Genomic DNA, 19,415 nt, shown 5'->3' with positions numbered 1-19,415 from the left:
CGTAATTTAGATCGCTCAAGGTAACTGTTTACATTTCCATTCTACACACGACCAAATGTACACACGAGACTGCGCCTGAATGGACAAAGGACTACCGTCTCATCTCAGCTCATCCACGAGTTCTGCGATACCATAAACCCCATACGGATGCAGACTCATCCCACCCGAATGCACAGGTTTTCGCGGCAAAACAATGTTCTTTGTCCTTCTATCTCCCACCGATCATACGTTTCGCTTCACGACCAAATTGTAGACGATAATCTAATCAAGACTTCCCAAACAAGATTTGTCACCGCTACGAACTGCAAGGAATCCGTGCAAACCCTAGCAGACCGCCAACAATCGACATGAAATAGTAAAGAAACCAAGTCTCTTTCGTACCCCAGAAATTTCCACTGCTTGCTGCAGAATCAAAGTCTTACCACGAAGCCGAAGCTCGAAGGATCAAGAAGAGACGGAGAGACAGAGATCGGACTGGAGACCCAAGTATTGCGGGCCGCGAATCCGCGAAGAAAAAGGTTTCGGCCGCGTTGTACTCAACGTTACCAAATCCGCATCAACGTCGGATTCGGATGTTCACATATCTCAAAGCAAGAAGGGCGGGATCCTACCGCAGAAAACTAGTATGCCGCCGCGTTTTCCCTAATTTATTCACATTGCGGACTGTCATTGCCTCTCCCTCCCTTTTAGTGTCTCTCGGATCTGCCGGTTCCAAAACCCTAATCTCCGAAAGCTCCGGCACCGATCGAAGAGGAGGGAGAGAGAGAGAGAGAGAGAGAGAGAGAGAGAGAGAGAGAGAGTTAAGGGCCACGGCGATGGGGAAGAAGAAGAAGCGCCCGTCGAAGGTGTGGTGCTACTACTGCGATCGGGAGTTCGACGATGAGAAGATCCTTGTCCAGCACCAGAAGGCCAAGCACTTCAAGTGTCATGTCTGCCACAAGAAGCTCTCCACCGCTGGCGGCATGGCCATCCACGTTCTCCAGGTCCATAAGGAGACCGTCACCAAGTACCCCCTCCTCCTCCAATCCCGCGACCTCTTCTAAAAACCCTAAACCTTTTCTTAATCGATATCACTATGCTTGCATAGTCTTGTTTTCTGCATACGATGGCGAACTCGATTTATGCCCCCGATCTATGGCTAATGAATGGTATCTGGGTTATTGATCCTCTTTGATGTTGAATGATTTTGTAGTTGTTGTCATCGTTTTCTTTTCTTGTTTTTTTGGGATCAAATCCTGATGAGAGAAATTCCATTTTCCTCTGTGCCTTTTAGTTGATAACTATAATCCTGATGAATCAGTGGTGTTTTTCGGAAATATAGGATTCACGTTATTTTGATAATATTTTTTCATGATCGTCGAATCCAAAAAAGAGATTGGATGAACCGTTTGTAATTAGGATTCAATCCATTGACCATCTCAGTTCCCTTAGATGCATGCCTGTTAAACTTTTCTCTGTCATTATGATTTTTTTTTTGTTTATTAAACCTAGATTCAGAATAGATGAATTTTATGCTTTCTGCACGTGTATTGGGCTTGTTGACTGACCAGACCTTATGATTGATCTTGAACAACAATTGAGGATCATACCTTTAGTGTATTAGGTTACTAGTTCGTTTCTAATGTGTGTTCTATACTATAGATCATGATAAGCGTGTTTCTTGGTTATCTCACCAGTGGATCTCTATCATTTTATTGAGTCTTTTTCATTGTGTGAACTACATTTTCATCCCTGCGTTCTTCTTGGTTGGTACTCTGAATTTCAATTGTCTTCATTCAGAGTTCCCAATGCTAAGCCTGACAGAGAATCAACGGAGATTGAGATTTACGGAATGCAAGGAATTCCTCCTGATATCTTAGCAGCACACTATGGAGAGGGTAATATTATTAAATGTTCAAATAAGTGTAGATATTTTCTTTTATATATATATTTTATATAGTGTTTTTAATTTGTTCTAACATGTAATATCTGTCAATGCCTTTTGGGTGTTAAAAAAAAATTTGTGTGTTCATTATCCTCACTATGTGGGTTTTATGTTGATTTGCCATTTTCTTGACAATTAAGGCTTTTAAATGCTGTATCTCTCATCTTGTATATACTAGAGACTCTCTTCATAGAACTTGCTATGATCAGTTGCATAGCGGATAACGACCAAAAAGAGGAGCTAAGAATTAGGAACCTGCAGGTCCCTTAGTGTTTGCTTCTGCTTTTCGTAGAATTAGGAACTTGCTATGAAATTTAGTTGTACTCTTCTTTTCAGCTTGAAAATGGTGATCCCTTCTATTTCCTGAGGAATTCTCTTGGCTGTTTGCTTCTGCTGAAATATATTTGATGGGCTTTCTTTGCAAGCTGTCTCACTCTATACTGTTCAGGCTTGCAGATTATTTTTTCCCTGTATAATAAGCTGAATTTTAGACTTTTTTTTCTTGTTACAGGATAGTAAGAATCTATCACTTGGATTGCACTTGTTTGTGTGATCTATAGGTGATCTTCATTTTCACTCAACATTTGACCGTTTGGATTTCTGTCCATTGATGTTGCTCAAGTCTCAGAGCTTACTGTTTTTGGTAAACATTGATTTATATCAATTGCCCTACATAACTCCAGAATTGTATCATTTGGATCTGTTGAGATCACCATTATCTTTTGTAGATAATATATTTCTCTTTGTACCACGATCTTCTTTAAATAATATTGCTGTCTTTTGAAACTATAAATACTTTTAATAAGATACAAAGCCTTGCACTCCGAAACCATTAATACTTCGAATATCTAAGTCTTTCTCTCTGAAACCATCTACAATTTAGATATGATAGAGTGTTGCTCGACCAAATCAACCCTTGATTAGGCTATGCAAAAACGAGATTGCATATTTTAGAGTCACCTGCTGGGATATGCTTTGGCTAGGGTAACATTGGAATACGTATTTTGTCATGTCCCCCAGCATGTGCTTGCAGGACATGATGTAATGGAAACATGTGAGCCCTTGTCTGGAAATAATCCATTATCTGTAGATAATCCAAATGATGTGATTGTCGGATGACATAATTTTATCAATTGAAAGTAATGCTTTTGTTAAATAACTCTTACTTTCCTGTTACATGAGGTATTAAACTTTACAGAGGAAAAATCAAATGACTCAATCTTGTTAAACTCAAGCATATCTAAGTATACCATTAATATATGTCCATAGGCACAGATGTGCGTGTCATTTTCCATCTTTGGGGTGCATGTTTTTTAGTGATGCACAATGTTGCCTCAATCATTCTTTATAAAATTTTGGTGCAGATGAAGAGGCACCAGTAAAGACAGCCAAACTGGAAGTTGCATCCACTGGGCTCATTGGTGGAGTGGTTCCTGGTCCAGTGGGGGTCAGATTTCCTCCCTCATCAGCATATGGTGCAGTTCCACCAGCGTACGTCACTGTTGCTTTGTTGGTTATACGGAGAAGAGTTATCATCTTGGGAATTTTGTGCTTCTTAATAATGCCACTTCTAATTTATTCATATAGCACATTCTCTCTCATGATATATTTCTTTTTAATCAGATACAATCCTGCAATTCCGGTGATGCCTCCAACATGGCCTATTCCAGCTGCTCGACCGCAGCCTTGGTTTCGATCGCCAATGGCTGTTCCAGTTCCTCCTGCACCTGTTTTGGCACCACAACAGCCATTATTTCCTGTCCAGAATGTTACAAGTCCCATGACCTCCACTTCTGCCCCTGGACTTCAATCACCACTTCAAACTGGTCCACCTGGCCTGCCCTCATCTGCACCACCTGTAATATCCCAACCACTATTTCCGATCAGCAGTCCAGCTGGTGCACCTCCTCAGAGTTCTCCATTTTTGGCAACATCTTCACCTGCAATCGTTTCGTCAAGTTCCCCAACAATGTTCAAAGGTGTAGCTGATGCAAATTCTGTTTTAAATACTACCCTAGCAAGTGGTTATGTGGCTCCAAATGTTCCAGGTGCATTTTTTCACGTTGTAGTTTTGAGTTTGATAATGCCTGATTACTTTTCTAGAATCTTTTACAACATATGGTACTTATTTAAAGATGTGCCACATGTGAAGATATTGCCCTAAAATGCAGATAGACCTAATTAGTTATATGTTTCTTCTAAATATTCCTCATTGGAAGCAATAAGAGGAGTTTCTTAATGATGAATGATATGTATGACACCTAGATTGTTTTTTACCTACTTATCCATTATGTTTTCTCAACGTGTCTTTAAATAAAATAGCAATAGTTTTCTAAAGAATAAAACTTCATTTGCATTTGAATTAGCTTCTGAAGCTAGCAAATTATCCTTCTTATGAAGGAGATGATAATTGAAGTTTGTATGTCAAGCCATTTAAAAAAAAATTGCTTTTTTTTAGCAAATGGAAGCATATTCTTGAGGTGAAGTAGGACATTTTGCTGATAAAATTTAGCCAAAAAGTTCATAAAAGGAGTAAAAACAGAAAACACCAGAAGTATCTCCCAAACGTCAGATGATTCGTCATCCATATTAGATTGAGACCCTTAGGAATTGTGAAGGTATCCTTGTCATGAGGGCACATTTCATCTGACCTAGTCCTCACGAAGTCTTGAATGATGGAACTTCCAAATCTTCATTTAGATTTAAGGGTATGCATCCACTTATATTGAGTTTGCTCCAAAAGGATATATATTGTTGATATGGGAAACAACCTGTACAGTTTGAAACCAGTACTTGGTGGTTCTGTAAAGACATAAGCGTTTGGAATTGGCAAAGCTTGTAGTGATAAAATGTAACATCTCTAATCACTGAAGTCGGAGCAAATTATGTGGAGCTTAGATATATTGCTCTTTTTGCTCATTGTCCGAGTTACTACTTCAAAAGTATAGTTCCTTTGTCAGACTAATTGATTCTCATCTTTTAATACCGAAAGCCTGGATTTCCTTTTAGCCTGGATTCCTTGATATTGTTTCTTTTGCTCATCAGATTATGAAATGAATGGTTGCGTTTTTATCATCTTTGTGAGAAGAATGAATAGTTAAAGGGAAGTAATTTTTCTGGAGTAGTTGTCATACCCTTTCCACCGATTGAACTATTTTGCATTGATGTTGTACCTTGAACCTATGCCAGCAAGATCTAATGACACTGCTAAAACTTTTGCAGTTCTGTATATTGTATATATGAACCTTACCTAGAAGGGAAAAGCCTAGGTTGATATATTGAATATATATACTCCAAAATTATTTGGAATTATGTCAGGCTACATCATCTCTTAGACTAAGTAAATGCTCTGTCCTATCTTTTTCAGGTGGTACATCATATGCAAACTCACATATGTATGCATCTGGTCCAAACACTGAGAATCCTTCAATTGGACCTCCGCCTGTAATATCCAACAAGCCACCTCCTTCCCATCCTACCACAAATGAGGTCTACTTGTTATGGGATGATGAAGCAATGTCAATGGTGTGTTTTCTAATCCTAGCATTTGTAGTTTTTTTTTTTGGGGTTGGACCTTTTTCTTCACGTTTTGTTACTGAAGACCTCTCTCTTTTATTGTCCATGGTTCCATATCATGCAGGAGGAAAGAAGAATTTCTCTAGCAACATATCAGGTGCATGATGAAACTAGCCAGGTAAGTTACCACCTTTTATTTACTCATTCAAATGGATATGCAACTTGGTTGCAAATCTGGATAGGTAGGGGAAAAGGAAAGAAATCATTTCAGATCTCTTGTGCTATATTTTAATGTAGTTAATATTTGATTACTCCTTCTGAATGTTTATAATATAGTATATTGTGGAATAAGTGCATTTGTGGCTCTTCTGAGTTTTACCACTAGGCCTTCTATCCAATTAATTTGAAGTTACGACGCTCTGGTTGTTGGGAAAATGGATATTCTTCTTAATCATTTTTGAGGGGGTGTGTTGGGGGGTAGGGGAGGATATCCAAGTTATGACACTTGGATATTCTTCCAAGTAGGTATTTACATTGTTTTTGCTGCTAGTTAGTGCTACAAATCTGATGAGTTTGTGCTGCAAATGACTCGATGGTTCTCTCAACCTAGCATCAGGCCCATGCAAAAATGTATGTATTGTGTTCTGATTAAGTTTTGAGTTTATTTTTACATGGTATTTATTCTCCCTATTGCTTCTTAATGAGTGTTGGGCTTTGAGTGGAACCTGAATATATGCCAGCAGGCTTTTACCAATCAATACGTAGCATTTCTTGTTATCTGTTTTTGATCACAGTGTGGGACCAGAGTTGATACAGGTCAGCTTTCATTCAGAAGCAAGTTTGCTACCGCTTGTGCAGTTGGATAAATTATGCATGAAAGAGTAGCGCAATTATCTTCTGGATGAGCAGTATTAGTTGATCTGATTTATTTTGTTCTTGTGGTGTGTTAAAAACAGATGAACTCCATTGATGCAGCCATAGACAGAAGGATATCCGAGAGCCGGCTTGCTGGCCGTATGCCATTCTAGTATCCGGCAGGCATGCTGGAAGTGAAGTCGGAAGGACTCGATGATCATCAAGGAGCAGTTTCTTTTGGAATTATACAGCGGTAAATCGATAGTGACAATACTTGAGAAGCCTGGTTGAGTTTGTTATTGCAGCAGTGGGTGGGTCGTGCAATCGGAGATGGTAGACCATTTTATGGGGTGAACTTGACAAATTGGCTGTCAAGGTTGCTAAACAGTCACGTTGGGTTCCAAGTAGGGTGATCCAATCAATCTTAATGTAATTTATTTTACAATGATTATAATCTGATTGTCTTGTCATAAAAAACCGTGGATTAGACAATTCGAATGGTGTATTGGGAGGAAATCGAATGGGTAGCGACCGGATGCTAATCTGGTGGTGGTGGTTTGCGATAACACTTTAACCCTATGTATGCAAATGCACAAATGATAAAAGAGTAATGTTGGACCTTTTCCATGTTATAAATCTTGAAAATTTTGTCAAGCATTTTGTTCACTTCATCCTGATCAGCACACTAATTTTCTCTTTTCATCTTTCTTCTCCTTGGCACAAAAACTCTGCTGCAAGTTTTTCCAGCAATGACTCCTCAAATAACTTGTTGCGCAATTCCTGGATCCCATATTTTTTTGTACTATTCCTTTGATTTTACGTTCTCTTTGTGTCTCATTCTCTTTGCATGTCAATTGACCCTCCTATTTGCGATGGCATAATATTCTTCGGGCTTCTTTTAATCTACCTTTTTCAGTAGAACATGTTTATTGGAAAATACAGTCTTATTATGATGCACTTTTCTCGTGTTGTTAGTTCTTGAATCATTAGTTAGAGTGGTGAAGCACTTTCTTTGAATTGTTGATTTCTAGATATTCTTGTTGTTTAATATTTAATATCATTCCTCCCTTATGCATATTGCTGCTCTCTCACAAAGGCCAAACCACACGAAGTTATAGGAGTGATGACAACGAAATGCCCAAATCGTATGCGTCATCTTCCGTTACTGTATGCGTCATCATCATCATCTTCTTCTTCTGTTTCGCTTTGTTCTACTACGAAAGGCCCAAATTGTTATTTGTTGTGCACATAAATTTGCATGGTTGACGAAAGGTGGGGTCTCTGCTGATGAGCAACTCCTCAAATGGCGTGACGGGAGGCATTCGCGGTGGAGGGAGTTTCACATCAATACTTTAGTCAGTTAATTAAGTGGAAACCCTAAACCCTAATATTTACCCGAGGTAGTTTCACATCAATTTTGTTTACGAACAACATTTCCCATCATTCAAGCCTCACCTGTTGCTTCTAATGAGGAGGATCATGTAAAAGCAAAATCTCCTGGAAGAATAAATAGCATTGACCAATATCCTAGTGTCGTCCTATAATAGATACACATCCACAAACATCTTATGAGGAGATATCTCGATAATAAGAGGGAATTACTATTTGAGTATTAACGGAGACAAGAACACCTCATCCTCCTCACGTGGGTGGACCGATTCTTGACTAAGATAGCCATTATAGCGACCAAGAAAAGAAGCTTCCGTCTTCCCGGGATGCCCTTTTCAGGGCAACCCTAGAGACAGATAGATAGATAGATAGATAGATGCTTGGGAATCGAATGAATCAAAACCAATTGAACCGAGACATTTTTAGGTCTTGGCGGGCGAAAACTAGTAAGAAGATGAAGTTGGCGAACGATGCAAATACGAGGACAGCAACAACGAAGAAAACTGACACCACATCGGTGAAGAAAAAGTAGTAAGATTCATACTATAAAAGTGAAAACTCTGATAAATTATAATATCCGTTCAATATTATAATCAGTTTACCACAGTTCTTTGTCCTCGAAACCCAAGTCCAAGAAAGAACGGTAGCACCAATTTGTTTTCCTAAAATGGGAAGCATTCCAGCATCAAGAACAACAGTGATCGGGAACGAGAAGGGGATAACCATACAAAAAGAAATGATATACAGGAAAGAAAAAAGCAATACGACCGACGAAGAAAGGCAAGAATCTCTTTATAAGAGCAAGAACTCGAGGAAACAAAGCAAGTACCCTATCACAACAATCCTTACCCTCCCCTCATGTCTCCCCACATTCAATCCTTACCTTCCAGATGAACAACATAGGAAGAAAGGAAACAGGATCTGAAGCCTATGTCTCCCCACATTCTTCTTGCAGAGGAACAAAAGAGTAAGAAAAGAAGCCGATCAAAAGAACACAACAAGATCTCAAGGTCAAGAAAGCGCACGAGCATATCAGAGATCCAGAAAGATTCGGAACGTTAAACAGGATGAGATCGTCTCTGTCGACGAGAAAAAAGAAAGAGGGATAGAAGGTCACCTCAGGGAGAAGGCGAAAAGAAGAAGAGGACGCCGAAAGGAAGGTGCTTCTCCTCCAGGGACGACTCCGCTTTCTTGACGTTCTCCGTCGCCTCCACCACCGTGGCCTTCTCCTCTTCAGTCTTCCCCACTCCTTCGGAGAGCGGAGAAAGAGCGGGGAAATCACGCAAGGGACCGGTGCGCAGCCGATGGCGAGAGAGCAGTTGGTTATAATGGGCCTTCCTAACGCACGCTGTGGGTTCGATCTCATACATCTCAACCGTCAAATATGCATCCTGATTCGTTGAATTAAAGAATCTGACGGTTAATGATGTGACCACCGTTTTGCTTAGGATACGACCCGAGCGCATCCTACCAATTTCTAGCTTTTCTGCAGGATGGCAATCGAAACAGATCGTATGAAGGTGGTGATGTGATGGACGGCAGTGATGGATTCTTGGGACGAGGGGACGTGATGCGACGTCTGCTCACGACGAACTCGTAGGCGCCGCATTCCACGATAGGTGGCTGTGTATGCATTTAAATATTTTCTTTATTATTAACATATATGAGTGATCATTAGATATAAGAATAAGAGATGAGAAGAAGAAGAAGAAGAAGCAGGTTAGAGATGTACTGCTGGTAATCGTTTGCAGCGGGGAAAGGATGAGAAACCTAATAATCATTTATTGCCATAAACTCATCAATTTCAGTTTAGCTTATAAAAAACAATCAAACGCCTCCACTTATTCCCCAAGAATTCGATTATTTATGGCTGACCTTTAGTGGTTCATGAATGACTGAATTCACAGCGCCAAGCATCTCGTTTGGCGAAGTAAATCCATCGGTCTTCATGTAGAAGACATGCAGGATCCTGCACATCTTCCAAAAGAGATCCTTGCAAGGCCTTGGGACGACACTTCCATCTCGTTGCAGCACCAGCCTCAAGAGCTCAGTCCTACCCCCGTCGATGGCCCTTTGCATCTCTTTCTTCACCTCTTCTTCCGAAGCCGAACCATGACTGTGAAGAATACGTAGTGACACGCTGTTCAACTTTCCTTCCTTGCCTTCTCTCTGCCCATGTAACGATGATAGTTTAGAATAAGTTAAACGACAGCAACAGAGTAAACTCACAAGAAAACAATGATTAAGAGACCAGATGTCACTAGAAATGTCAACAGGATGTATCTTTCGAATCATCATACAACTTACAATGGTCATCCTGTTCCTCAGCATGTCGGATAAAATCACAAATACGGGGGTTTCACAACTACAGGCATTTAGTTGCAGTCAAGCAAGTAAATATTACAGGATTTCGAGAATGAAAACAGGAAACCCCTCAAAGGAAGAAAGATCTTATTGTATACAATTGATAAAACAAATGAAGCAGCATGCCACATGATTAAATCAGAAAAAAAATGTGGCCTTTTTCACAGAACAAAGGAAGAGCTTAATATATAGCAATTTCAAGGCATATTTAACAGTCCAGAATGAAGGCAAAAAAAGGAACAAAAGTTAGCAGGATGAAAGTATTCTTACGGGTGAGAAAGAACTGCTGCTTAAAATCCAAACTGAAGATTCCGGAACCATGTTTCTAAGTGTAAAATATCATTCAAACCATGATTCTAACATGACCAAGTGAAAGATGTAGATTATGTTTCTGAGGATAAATGTATAACATGATTGATCACAAACCCTAACATACAGATGACAATAGGCATCTATGATTTTTTCATAACTGTCCATGAATATACTCTAAACCAAGGTATGCAATTTCGTATCATATTGGAATTTCGATATTCGCTCGGTAAGGTACGATATTGTATACCGAGTGGTATACGATTCGATATACCGCTCGGTATATATATATATATATATATATATATATATATATATTCTTATAAAAGGTGACGTCACGTCGCCTCGACGATGTCGCCGAAAAAGATGACGCGACATCACCTTTTATATATATATGTACATACATACATATATATATATATATGTACATACATACATATATATATATATATATATATATATATTTCGTTCCATCCGGTAACTGACGGTCCATGTATCGATAAGCTGATGGACCGGTATGTACAGCCCGTATTTGACGGTATTATTCGAAATTGTATACTTTGATCTAAACACAATTAGCAACAAAATACGTAACTCACTGAACAATGCCACACCCTAAGTTTTTGTGTGATTTCATACAGCATTTGTTAATTATAAGGATAATTTGTATAAAGAAAATCTTACTTGAAAACCTCGTATGTCGTTAAGAAGACGCCCACATGTGCTTACTAGTTTGAGCAAATTCAGATATTCTGGATGATTGACAACATATTCAGGAAGCTGTGGCCCAACAAAATAGAGCGCTGGGAGGATAATTGGTCCTAAAGCAAAGGACACACATCCATTCAACATGTACTCATCCAGTGATGGAACTTCTTTGTTGTGTGTCCACTCTGCCTCTTTCATCATGGACTTCATCAAACTAAGCCACTGAAATCAAATAATTTGTCAAAACCTTCACCCTTAAGGAGAAAAGAGAGAGGGGGAGAAGGATTTGATCTCACTATTTCAACTAAATGGTGGGTGATACTACGCTGCTGCAATGCAGATGCCCTAATGCTGAGCTCATTTATTGTATTAAACAGAGCAGAAAAAATAATCTTGACTTGTTCTGAGCAGGACTCTTCTTTCCAAGTTCCATCCCACCTGTTAAAATTCAAGAAAGATGACTTTGTACCTAATGAACTTTTAACATAATCATCTAGTGGAGCTCAAACAAAAAGGAAATAGCACATACTTCTCAACCAACGAAATAAGACTTTCAAGCTCTTCTCTGGATCCTCCAAAGTCGAAGAAGTCATCAACAACAGTGGTGAGAATACTATTTTTGGCCCAGGAAATGCGAGCTTCAGACATTTCAGGAGAGAAAAGAGTCGCAGCAGCAGAAAAATAGCAATATGCCTGCTTCTGCCGGGCAAATTCTAGCTGATCCAATTTATTCTCTTTGACCCAACTGTCAAGATGAAATAGTACCATTATAAAACATATACTGGAGAATTAAGCTACAATGTCATGGTTCAGAAAAAGAAAAGCAAACCTACTCCTCAAGATTTTGGAGTTCCTTGTGATAGATAGACTGAGTAGTACAGAAATCTTCCAGTGCCAGTCCTAAGAGATTATTGTCATTTATACCACCATATCTGTTTTAATGTTCAGTTTAGAAATCAATAACAAGAAGCAAATAGTAAATAGTCCCTTGCCAACATATTGTATAGTTAACTTACTGGTATGATGTTTTGAGAACATGGAACTTTTCAGCACCGAAGTTCTCAATATTTCTTTTGTGCTCTAGGCGATCAAGATTTGAATAAAACGGAAAGTTTAGAGCATAATCTACCTGGAAGAGCAATAAATGAATGCAAAAATTTAAATAACACTTCCAAGGATCTGCTCATAGACAACAAATGGTCAACAAAATAACCAGCCTTCAATACGAAGCATCAGCTTTGCATCATTGCCAAAGATAATCAACCAGTTTACCTCTTGTAAAGCAACTTGCGGTCCAAGTTTTTGGTTGCTAATCAATGCTTGCTTGAGAAAGTCTCTTGACCAGGAGCCCAGTTTATCTAAAACTTGTTCATTTGGTGAGATTTTGATTTGTGATGCCTTGTAAAGTTCCAAAACAGTACTCACATCTTTTAGGTATCCTTGCAGGGAGTTGTAGAAATAGTTTACTTCACTGAACTGGGAAAAGCAATCTACAAAAACATTTTAACCATCATCCATGATACAATAGATATGGTAACAAAGGCTGAATCAAAACGTAAAACAAATTACCTGAGGATACATCATATCCATTCATTCGTAAAAGACGAAAAGCCATGGCACATGTGGCCATGTCTGAACTAATTTCTTCATCATTTAGCAACCAGCATCTGCAAATTCAGCTAGGATCAAGTTATTTTAAATTAAAATCTCAATGTATTAAAAAATTTATTTTTAGCACGGCACCTATATATTCTGTCCAAAATACTCTTTATCTCGCGACTAAAATGTCGAGCGACTCCCAACCTTTCAATGTCGTCAATCATGCAAAGATGTATATGCACATCTACAGGATATGAAGTAGGAACTGTGAAAAACCAACAAGTGTATTCAATAAATTGTGTAATATTAGCAAACTCACCTTTACATCTTATGAGACAAGGGAATGATGTCACCTGAACAGCCAAACCTCGATAGAAGAGAACGCAAATACTCGAGAGCTTTAGCATCATAAATATGCATCAGTGCAGCAGCAGTTGTGGATGGTGAATTGAATAGTGATCCATTTTCCCTTTGATATTTCATAATTTCTCTCCAGTCCAATATATTCCCCAATCCTTCTGCAACATATGCTAAATAGGCTTTTCGTCCCTCACAATTGTTTCCTTGTTCTCTAAATAATATACGAATAATTCTGAGTGAGCAATTTCAGAGTATAACAAGGCCACAAACAACAGATCATATAGATGCCGAAATACAACACATTATAAATTCAACTATGTTCAAGAATGATAATCAACAAAAAGGGCAAATATATAAACCCCATGAAATCTATAATTCTATATAACATATAGAGAAACTTGTTTTATATTTTTTTGAGGAAAGATACTATTTTACGTTTGCTTCTACTTATAGAATCTAGACACGAAATGGACCAGCAAGAGCTATGTATAAAATTGCAAATGGCTACACCACATAATAAAAAGCAAATGGTACATGTTCCCCAACATAAAGACTCAAAATAGTTCATCAGAAAAAAAACAGAAACATTCCAAAACCATTAGTTATACTAGTCAACCATGTAAGCAATCTCATTCTAAATGATACTAAATAGTGATGGTGATTAGCCACAGGTTTCTATTCTTGCTAATTTAATGATCTTGGAGGCAACAACTAAATTATCATTAAATACAACATATAGTGATATCACTTTATTGCTTTCACTCATAGTCATGACTTAAGCATTAAAGAGGAATGAATTAGCCAACTGGATATTAAGCTCACGAATATGACAAAATAAATTAAACAGATCAAGGATGAAACAATGCTGTATAACAATCAATGAAGCCTTTCATTTGCACCAAGAAGTGATAACTAATAAAAGAGCCCTGGCAATTTTACAATAAAAATTTTAAATTCTTGACTTAATGCAGACCAGAATGAGCAAACAATTCAATAAGATAGGTAATTATCTAATTTTCAGTAAATTCACCGGAAATAACTTAAAAAATGTGTACAGATTGCTATAATTAAAAGTAGCATATAAAATCTTGTACAAAAAATTACTGATAAACCAGCTTGAAAAGTACAATATTAGCAAAATATATCTAAACCTAAAATGCAATAAGAACCAATACATCTTGTCAATATTTGGTCAACCTTTCAGTAAAGTCTTCTAACGTGTTCAAACCAAGTTATCCTTCCTCAACAATCAGAAGACTGTATAAGACAGAGCTTAAGTGCCATCACAGAAAAAATAATCTAGATATTCATGCTCCATTACATTATAGAATTTTGGTTACTAAAGGATGAGTCTACAGTAAAAGAAGGTAAAACATTAAACAAGAATATAACAAGTAGACTAGATTCAACACAGTAGTTGGAGAGCAGAAGAAGATGAATGGTCAATTTAGTAGCTATATGTGTGATGAGAATGATATCCGTACCCATTTTGCGGAACGATATCATCTCAGCCAAAGTTATAAAGAGGCTCAAGGCTCGCTAAGGTCTCTCAGAGCCTAGGCATGATGTGAGGCATGCATCTCACAAGCACGAGGCATATTTGGAATGACAAATCAAAGGCCCAACATATACATAAATGTAAAATGTTTCACTTTCATGTCAGTGTTATATACAAGGGTTGCTAAACTGGTTGGTTTGGTACAGTCCAGTGGGTATTTATCGGGCCAAAGGCCAAACAGGACATGGACCAGCCCAAACTGGACAGTCTGGTCTGGTTCAAATATTATATACAAGTATCTTATTTCTTTTACCCTTTTAGTTAGGGTTCCAATGCATCGATTCCTTGCACTCACGAGGAGGCCCGAAGAGCTGCCACTCGCCACTTGCACAGATTGCAGCTCACCACTCGCTGCCCACTGTGCACTCAGGTATGCCTCTTTTTCTCCTTTTTCCTTCTTCATTTTCCTCCTCCTTTTTCCTTCCTCTTTTCCAAACTTTTCCTTTTTCCTTTGCTTCCTCTTCCTTCTTTCTCCTCTCCTCCCCCTCTCCAATGGTTCACAGGTACACTGGAACAGACCAAACTCATGCAGTCCAACTATGGACTGGCACAGGTAATCACTGAAACTGCAAACCTTTGTCATACACGCTAAAATAATATACTATATTATTGCTATTTGTTAATTTGACTGGCTTCATGGATCTTGTAAGTGCTGCGTCAAGGAGATATGTAAGATTCGAACATTGCTAGGTATCTATCGTACATATGATTCACAAGAAAAAAGGAGAATTCAAATATGAGAAATCCTGAAAATACAAATTACTTAAAGAATTCCAACCTTTGTAGTTCTGCATCTCGCTTGCAAAGCATGTTATTTATGTCACTTTGGTCGATGGGAATTTCTAAACCAATGTTGAGGGCATATTCAAGCATACAAGGAAATATAATATCAAAGCCAATAGGAGAATGCAATTGCTCATCGACAATGCGGGAAAAGTTACTTTCAATAAAGCTGAGACCTGCAATAATGACAATAAACAGTCAATTAATGCACACACAGTTCAAATTTATGACTCTTGTTTTGCATATACCTCTCCTAACATGTTCTTGACCAGATTTCCATCGCTCAAGTGCAAGTATACATGCCAACGTGGAAGACAGACCATCATTAATAAGAGAGGGATGGAAATGATGAAGTCCCCATGAGCCATCAGGATGTTGATTGTCTAATATCCAATTCAGACATTGTGGGAAACATGGACGCTGAGGAGACATTGGAGAAGGGACCATTGCTACCCATGCAGTATCATAAGATGAAGCTGAAAGTTCAATCTTCTGCAAATGCTCCCTGATTCTTTCCATCGATCCATTTGAGCACTGAAATGCATTTGGAAATTACAGTCCATCCACGTGTATCATTACTAGATTTACAAGAAAGATGAATGAAACTGACAACATACCAGTAATGTACTGTTGCCACTTGTATGATTCTTGCATCCATGATCTAGTTTTGCTGCACCTCAAATAAAAAAAGATCAAAAGAAATTAGAACACAGCAAGGACATCAGTAACTGAAGAAACTAAACGCAAGAGGACAATTTTGTCTGCACCTCCTCACATAGAGATAAAAGAAGGGAAAAAAAGAATCATAGAATCAATTCATGTCAGTTTTAACAATTTATGAAGCAAAAGATGCTGATGTGTAGCAAACAATATAACAAGGAAAAAGATGCATAATCAAAATCAGCAGTATGTTATATCTTGGTTAGCCCAAGTAAACAAATTAACTCTTCTTCGTAAGTGTCGGAAGAACTTTATGCTCAAGAAAACTACTAAATAAACTAATAATTTGGAGGCATCTCGATCATAAATGAAAAGATTGAATCTTTACTTTCAGGTTTTTACTTTCTGAAAAAGAAAAAAAGGCAAAGCACAATTATCATAAGAAACACAGTCCATAAACGGCAATATAACCGCTATCAAGCATTATAACAAGAATAAATTAAGCCATGAAAAACATAATTTCATCGATAGTCCACATCAAACATGTCAGATAACTGATAATACCAAGTCAACAAACATGAAATACTGACATTAAAAGGTTTATCTTCTAAATGGAATTGTAGAACAGAAAATAATAATGATGAAGAAGAAGCGGATAGTATCTAAGGAGACCTTTCATGCTCGGATTAGAAAAGTTAAGTACCTCTTGGAGCAGGACCTCTGACAAATTGTGCAATTGGCAAACCAGACATTTGAGAATCTCAATCTCTAATGCTTGAAATGGAACCTTACAGAGAACAGAATCCGACAGGCACTGCGCTACACTTGCAAATGTACACTGGAAGAAAAAAAGAAAGGATTGAATAAAACAGAGGGACGAGTAGCAAAGCTTCATGAATATTGAACGTGAATGCAAAATTTGGTGATGGAATGTTCAATTGTTTAGACAATATTCAACTATTATTGCTATGTTAGATCATATAAATGACCTGATGCAATCAAACTAAAGCAAAGAAAAGATTGCAGCTGATTTGTAAGGTGCACCAATCTTGCGATTTTCGAGGTCCAGTAGCTTTCCTTCCTTGGAAAATAACGTTCTTTCTCTGTTACACTATGCCGATCTTTTATCATAACACCTTTTTTTTGTCTTTTTGATATACTCATATGCAGAAGATTCTTATTCTTAGTGGCACATATTTTAAGGAACATGTATCTTTTTAATTTTTATTGATAAAGAAAAGTTCGAACTTGCAAACCAATACTGCATCAATGAAAATGAAAAGAAAGGGATATCCTTGCTTCTCACTCTACCAACGCTTAAAGACAAGAGGAGTGATGTATTCCGATTTTCCCTTTGATGAGAACAGCCATGTCGAAGATCATTATCATCATCTCCTTATCTCGTCATATGAATGCAAGTCTTTTCCTGTAAACAAATTCAATCTTCTAGTTAAACTTGACACAGGAATAACCAGCGTACCGGCTGATGTGGAAAGTCTCACATCGTACTATGAGCAACCGCTCAAATAGGATGTAAAAGTCTCTTCTAGCCGACATATTCTTAGTTTTCATATTTATGGAAGGTGACTGTCAAACCACAAAAGGATGTTCATCAAATTCACCCTGATGGAACACAACTTCCCTGAAATCAAGGGCAACGTATTTCCAACCTAAAGTAGCCATGTAAAAAAATATAACCTATCAATAATTCCACAAACTTAGCTTCGAACCGAACTGGATCGGATTGAAACAAATGGAGGTGCATACATACACATGCATCAAGAGACGAATAGGCACCTCACACATATGAATACATACATATACATGCGCATGGTATGCAGATGTTTACCTAGGTCCAATTTAACCCCATATGGGGGAGGAGGAGCTACAGCCTCCGAGGGCTGGATAGGCGCAGAATAAGCTCAGGGTGCACAAAGCGCCAATGCGAGGAATTGAAATCTAGCGCTTCTAAACCCAGCAGAATGCACTATCGCCCGGTAAAAGAAGGGTATCGAACACACACACATGCCCATGCACATACATAGATAAAAGAGTAAAGAACTCAACAAGCATTGAAAGGCCCCGGATCAAAGTCAATCAGAGATATACGGCTAGAGAATGGCCCAATCTATCTATCTATCTATCTATCTATCTATCTTATCTAGTTAAAAAACAGCAGGCCCCTTCCTTTATGATACCCATAAAAGAATCGTGGGTACAAAATCACGGCCAGTTATCCATCATCCAGTCATCGAGAGTACGAAGGAATTCGCGTTCCCAGCACAGAGACAAGGTTATATATGTCATGCGATGCACCAAAAAGAGTCGGAGGGAAAACGTGGCCCGCAGAAGAACAGATAAGTTGATGGGTTTTCACAATCTCGAAAACAAATTGAAGCATAGGGGGGCGAGGAGAGGAAGGAGAGGGGCGATGGAAACATTACCAGCAGCGACCGGAATCGAACTTCTTGAGTCGCACGAAGGCGAAGGAGAGCGGGCCGAGGCGGCAAGCACAGGAAAAGAAGGTGAGTGCGCAATGGTATGGTGAGGTTCGTCGCACACAAATATGCCTACCGATTGATTTCTTTCTCTCTCTGCGGCATCAGAAAATAAAACTAAAGCGGGGCGTTTCCCTTAAGTCCATCATCAGGGATCACGGCCACTCCAACTCGTCTTGGGGCCCACATCAGGATCTTGATTGATTCGTTGCGATTTGGGTTCCATGTCTTTTTGAGGAGCATCGGAGCCAGCAATAAATGTTGCTTCTTAGAAACAGACGAAATAGCTTTCGAGTTTGATTACGGACGAAGAAAAAGATTGAACAGATACTTCGATCCAAGCAGCAGAATAGTTAGTTGTGAATCAAGTCATTCTACGGTCGGAATGGGGAAGTCAATTCCAATTTGATCCCCATCACAGGATGATTGTAAACTTTACGAGCTTTAATTGTATCTTCCGACAAAGGAGGTGGGAATTAATTATAGATGAAGATGGATACGCGTTCCAAACGCTTGGATGCGTCGTAAGCCAAGACAAGACAAGGCCAACAACCATTTAATTAATTGTACCTACTGGTAACTTTCAGACTCGACACCCTACGACACACCCTCTGGCCCGCATAAAGAAAGAGGGACACATCACCGCCTTTTGCATTTTTCTTGTTGGGACACCGATACAGCCAGCACTGGGATAGGGATGAAGACCGATCACAACGAAAGCGTAAGACATTCGCTGCGACAGAGGTAACAGGCTGAATTGAATTGAGCCAGAGGCATCTTGGTTGAAAATTTAACTAAGATAGAGGTAGGCCAAACAAACGAGTCAGAAAATTCAACCCATAATAATAAATGAGTCAGAAAATTTAACCCATGAGTTCGATGTGTGTAAGTC

General features: G+C 38.6%; 2 protein-coding genes and 1 long non-coding RNA gene across 3 annotated transcripts; 1 reads left to right on the top strand and 2 right to left on the bottom strand.

The window, feature by feature from the left end:
• The first annotated feature begins 666 nt into the window (after positions 1-666).
• Positions 667-6,915, top strand: LOC135584577 (protein SUPPRESSOR OF FRI 4-like). The gene is made up of 7 exons (XM_065171566.1): positions 667-1,006; positions 1,780-1,877; positions 3,289-3,415; positions 3,548-3,972; positions 5,292-5,449; positions 5,565-5,618; positions 6,397-6,915. The coding sequence occupies exons 1-7, from the start codon at positions 816-818 to the stop codon at positions 6,466-6,468; spliced, it is 1,125 nt and encodes a 374-aa protein (XP_065027638.1). The 5' UTR covers positions 667-815; the 3' UTR covers positions 6,469-6,915.
• Positions 6,916-8,202: 1,287 nt separating this feature from the next.
• Positions 8,203-9,413, bottom strand: LOC135651997 (uncharacterized). The gene is made up of 2 exons (XR_010502014.1): positions 8,802-9,413; positions 8,203-8,346 (listed from the first exon to the last, which is right to left on the bottom strand). It is a non-coding gene; the product is annotated as an uncharacterized LOC135651997 (long non-coding RNA).
• A 33-nt stretch (positions 9,414-9,446) lies between these two features.
• On the bottom strand, positions 9,447-18,686 carry LOC135651994 (ent-kaur-16-ene synthase, chloroplastic-like). Its single transcript, XM_065172710.1, has 15 exons — positions 18,470-18,686; positions 16,729-16,863; positions 15,983-16,041; positions 15,614-15,899; positions 15,361-15,541; positions 13,018-13,235; positions 12,809-12,929; positions 12,635-12,732; positions 12,338-12,555; positions 12,082-12,194; positions 11,899-11,997; positions 11,595-11,810; positions 11,362-11,503; positions 11,042-11,287; positions 9,447-9,853 (listed from the first exon to the last, which is right to left on the bottom strand). The coding sequence occupies exons 2-15, from the start codon at positions 16,775-16,777 to the stop codon at positions 9,545-9,547; spliced, it is 2,355 nt and encodes a 784-aa protein (XP_065028782.1). The 5' UTR covers positions 16,778-16,863; positions 18,470-18,686; the 3' UTR covers positions 9,447-9,544.
• Positions 18,687-19,415: the final 729 nt, after the last annotated feature.

The sequence above is a fragment of the Musa acuminata genome, chromosome BXJ3-10 (assembly GCF_036884655.1).
Source record: "Musa acuminata AAA Group cultivar baxijiao chromosome BXJ3-10, Cavendish_Baxijiao_AAA, whole genome shotgun sequence".
Classification (NCBI taxonomy): domain Eukaryota; kingdom Viridiplantae; phylum Streptophyta; class Magnoliopsida; order Zingiberales; family Musaceae; genus Musa; species Musa acuminata.
This window is presented reverse-complemented; position numbering and strand designations above follow the sequence as displayed.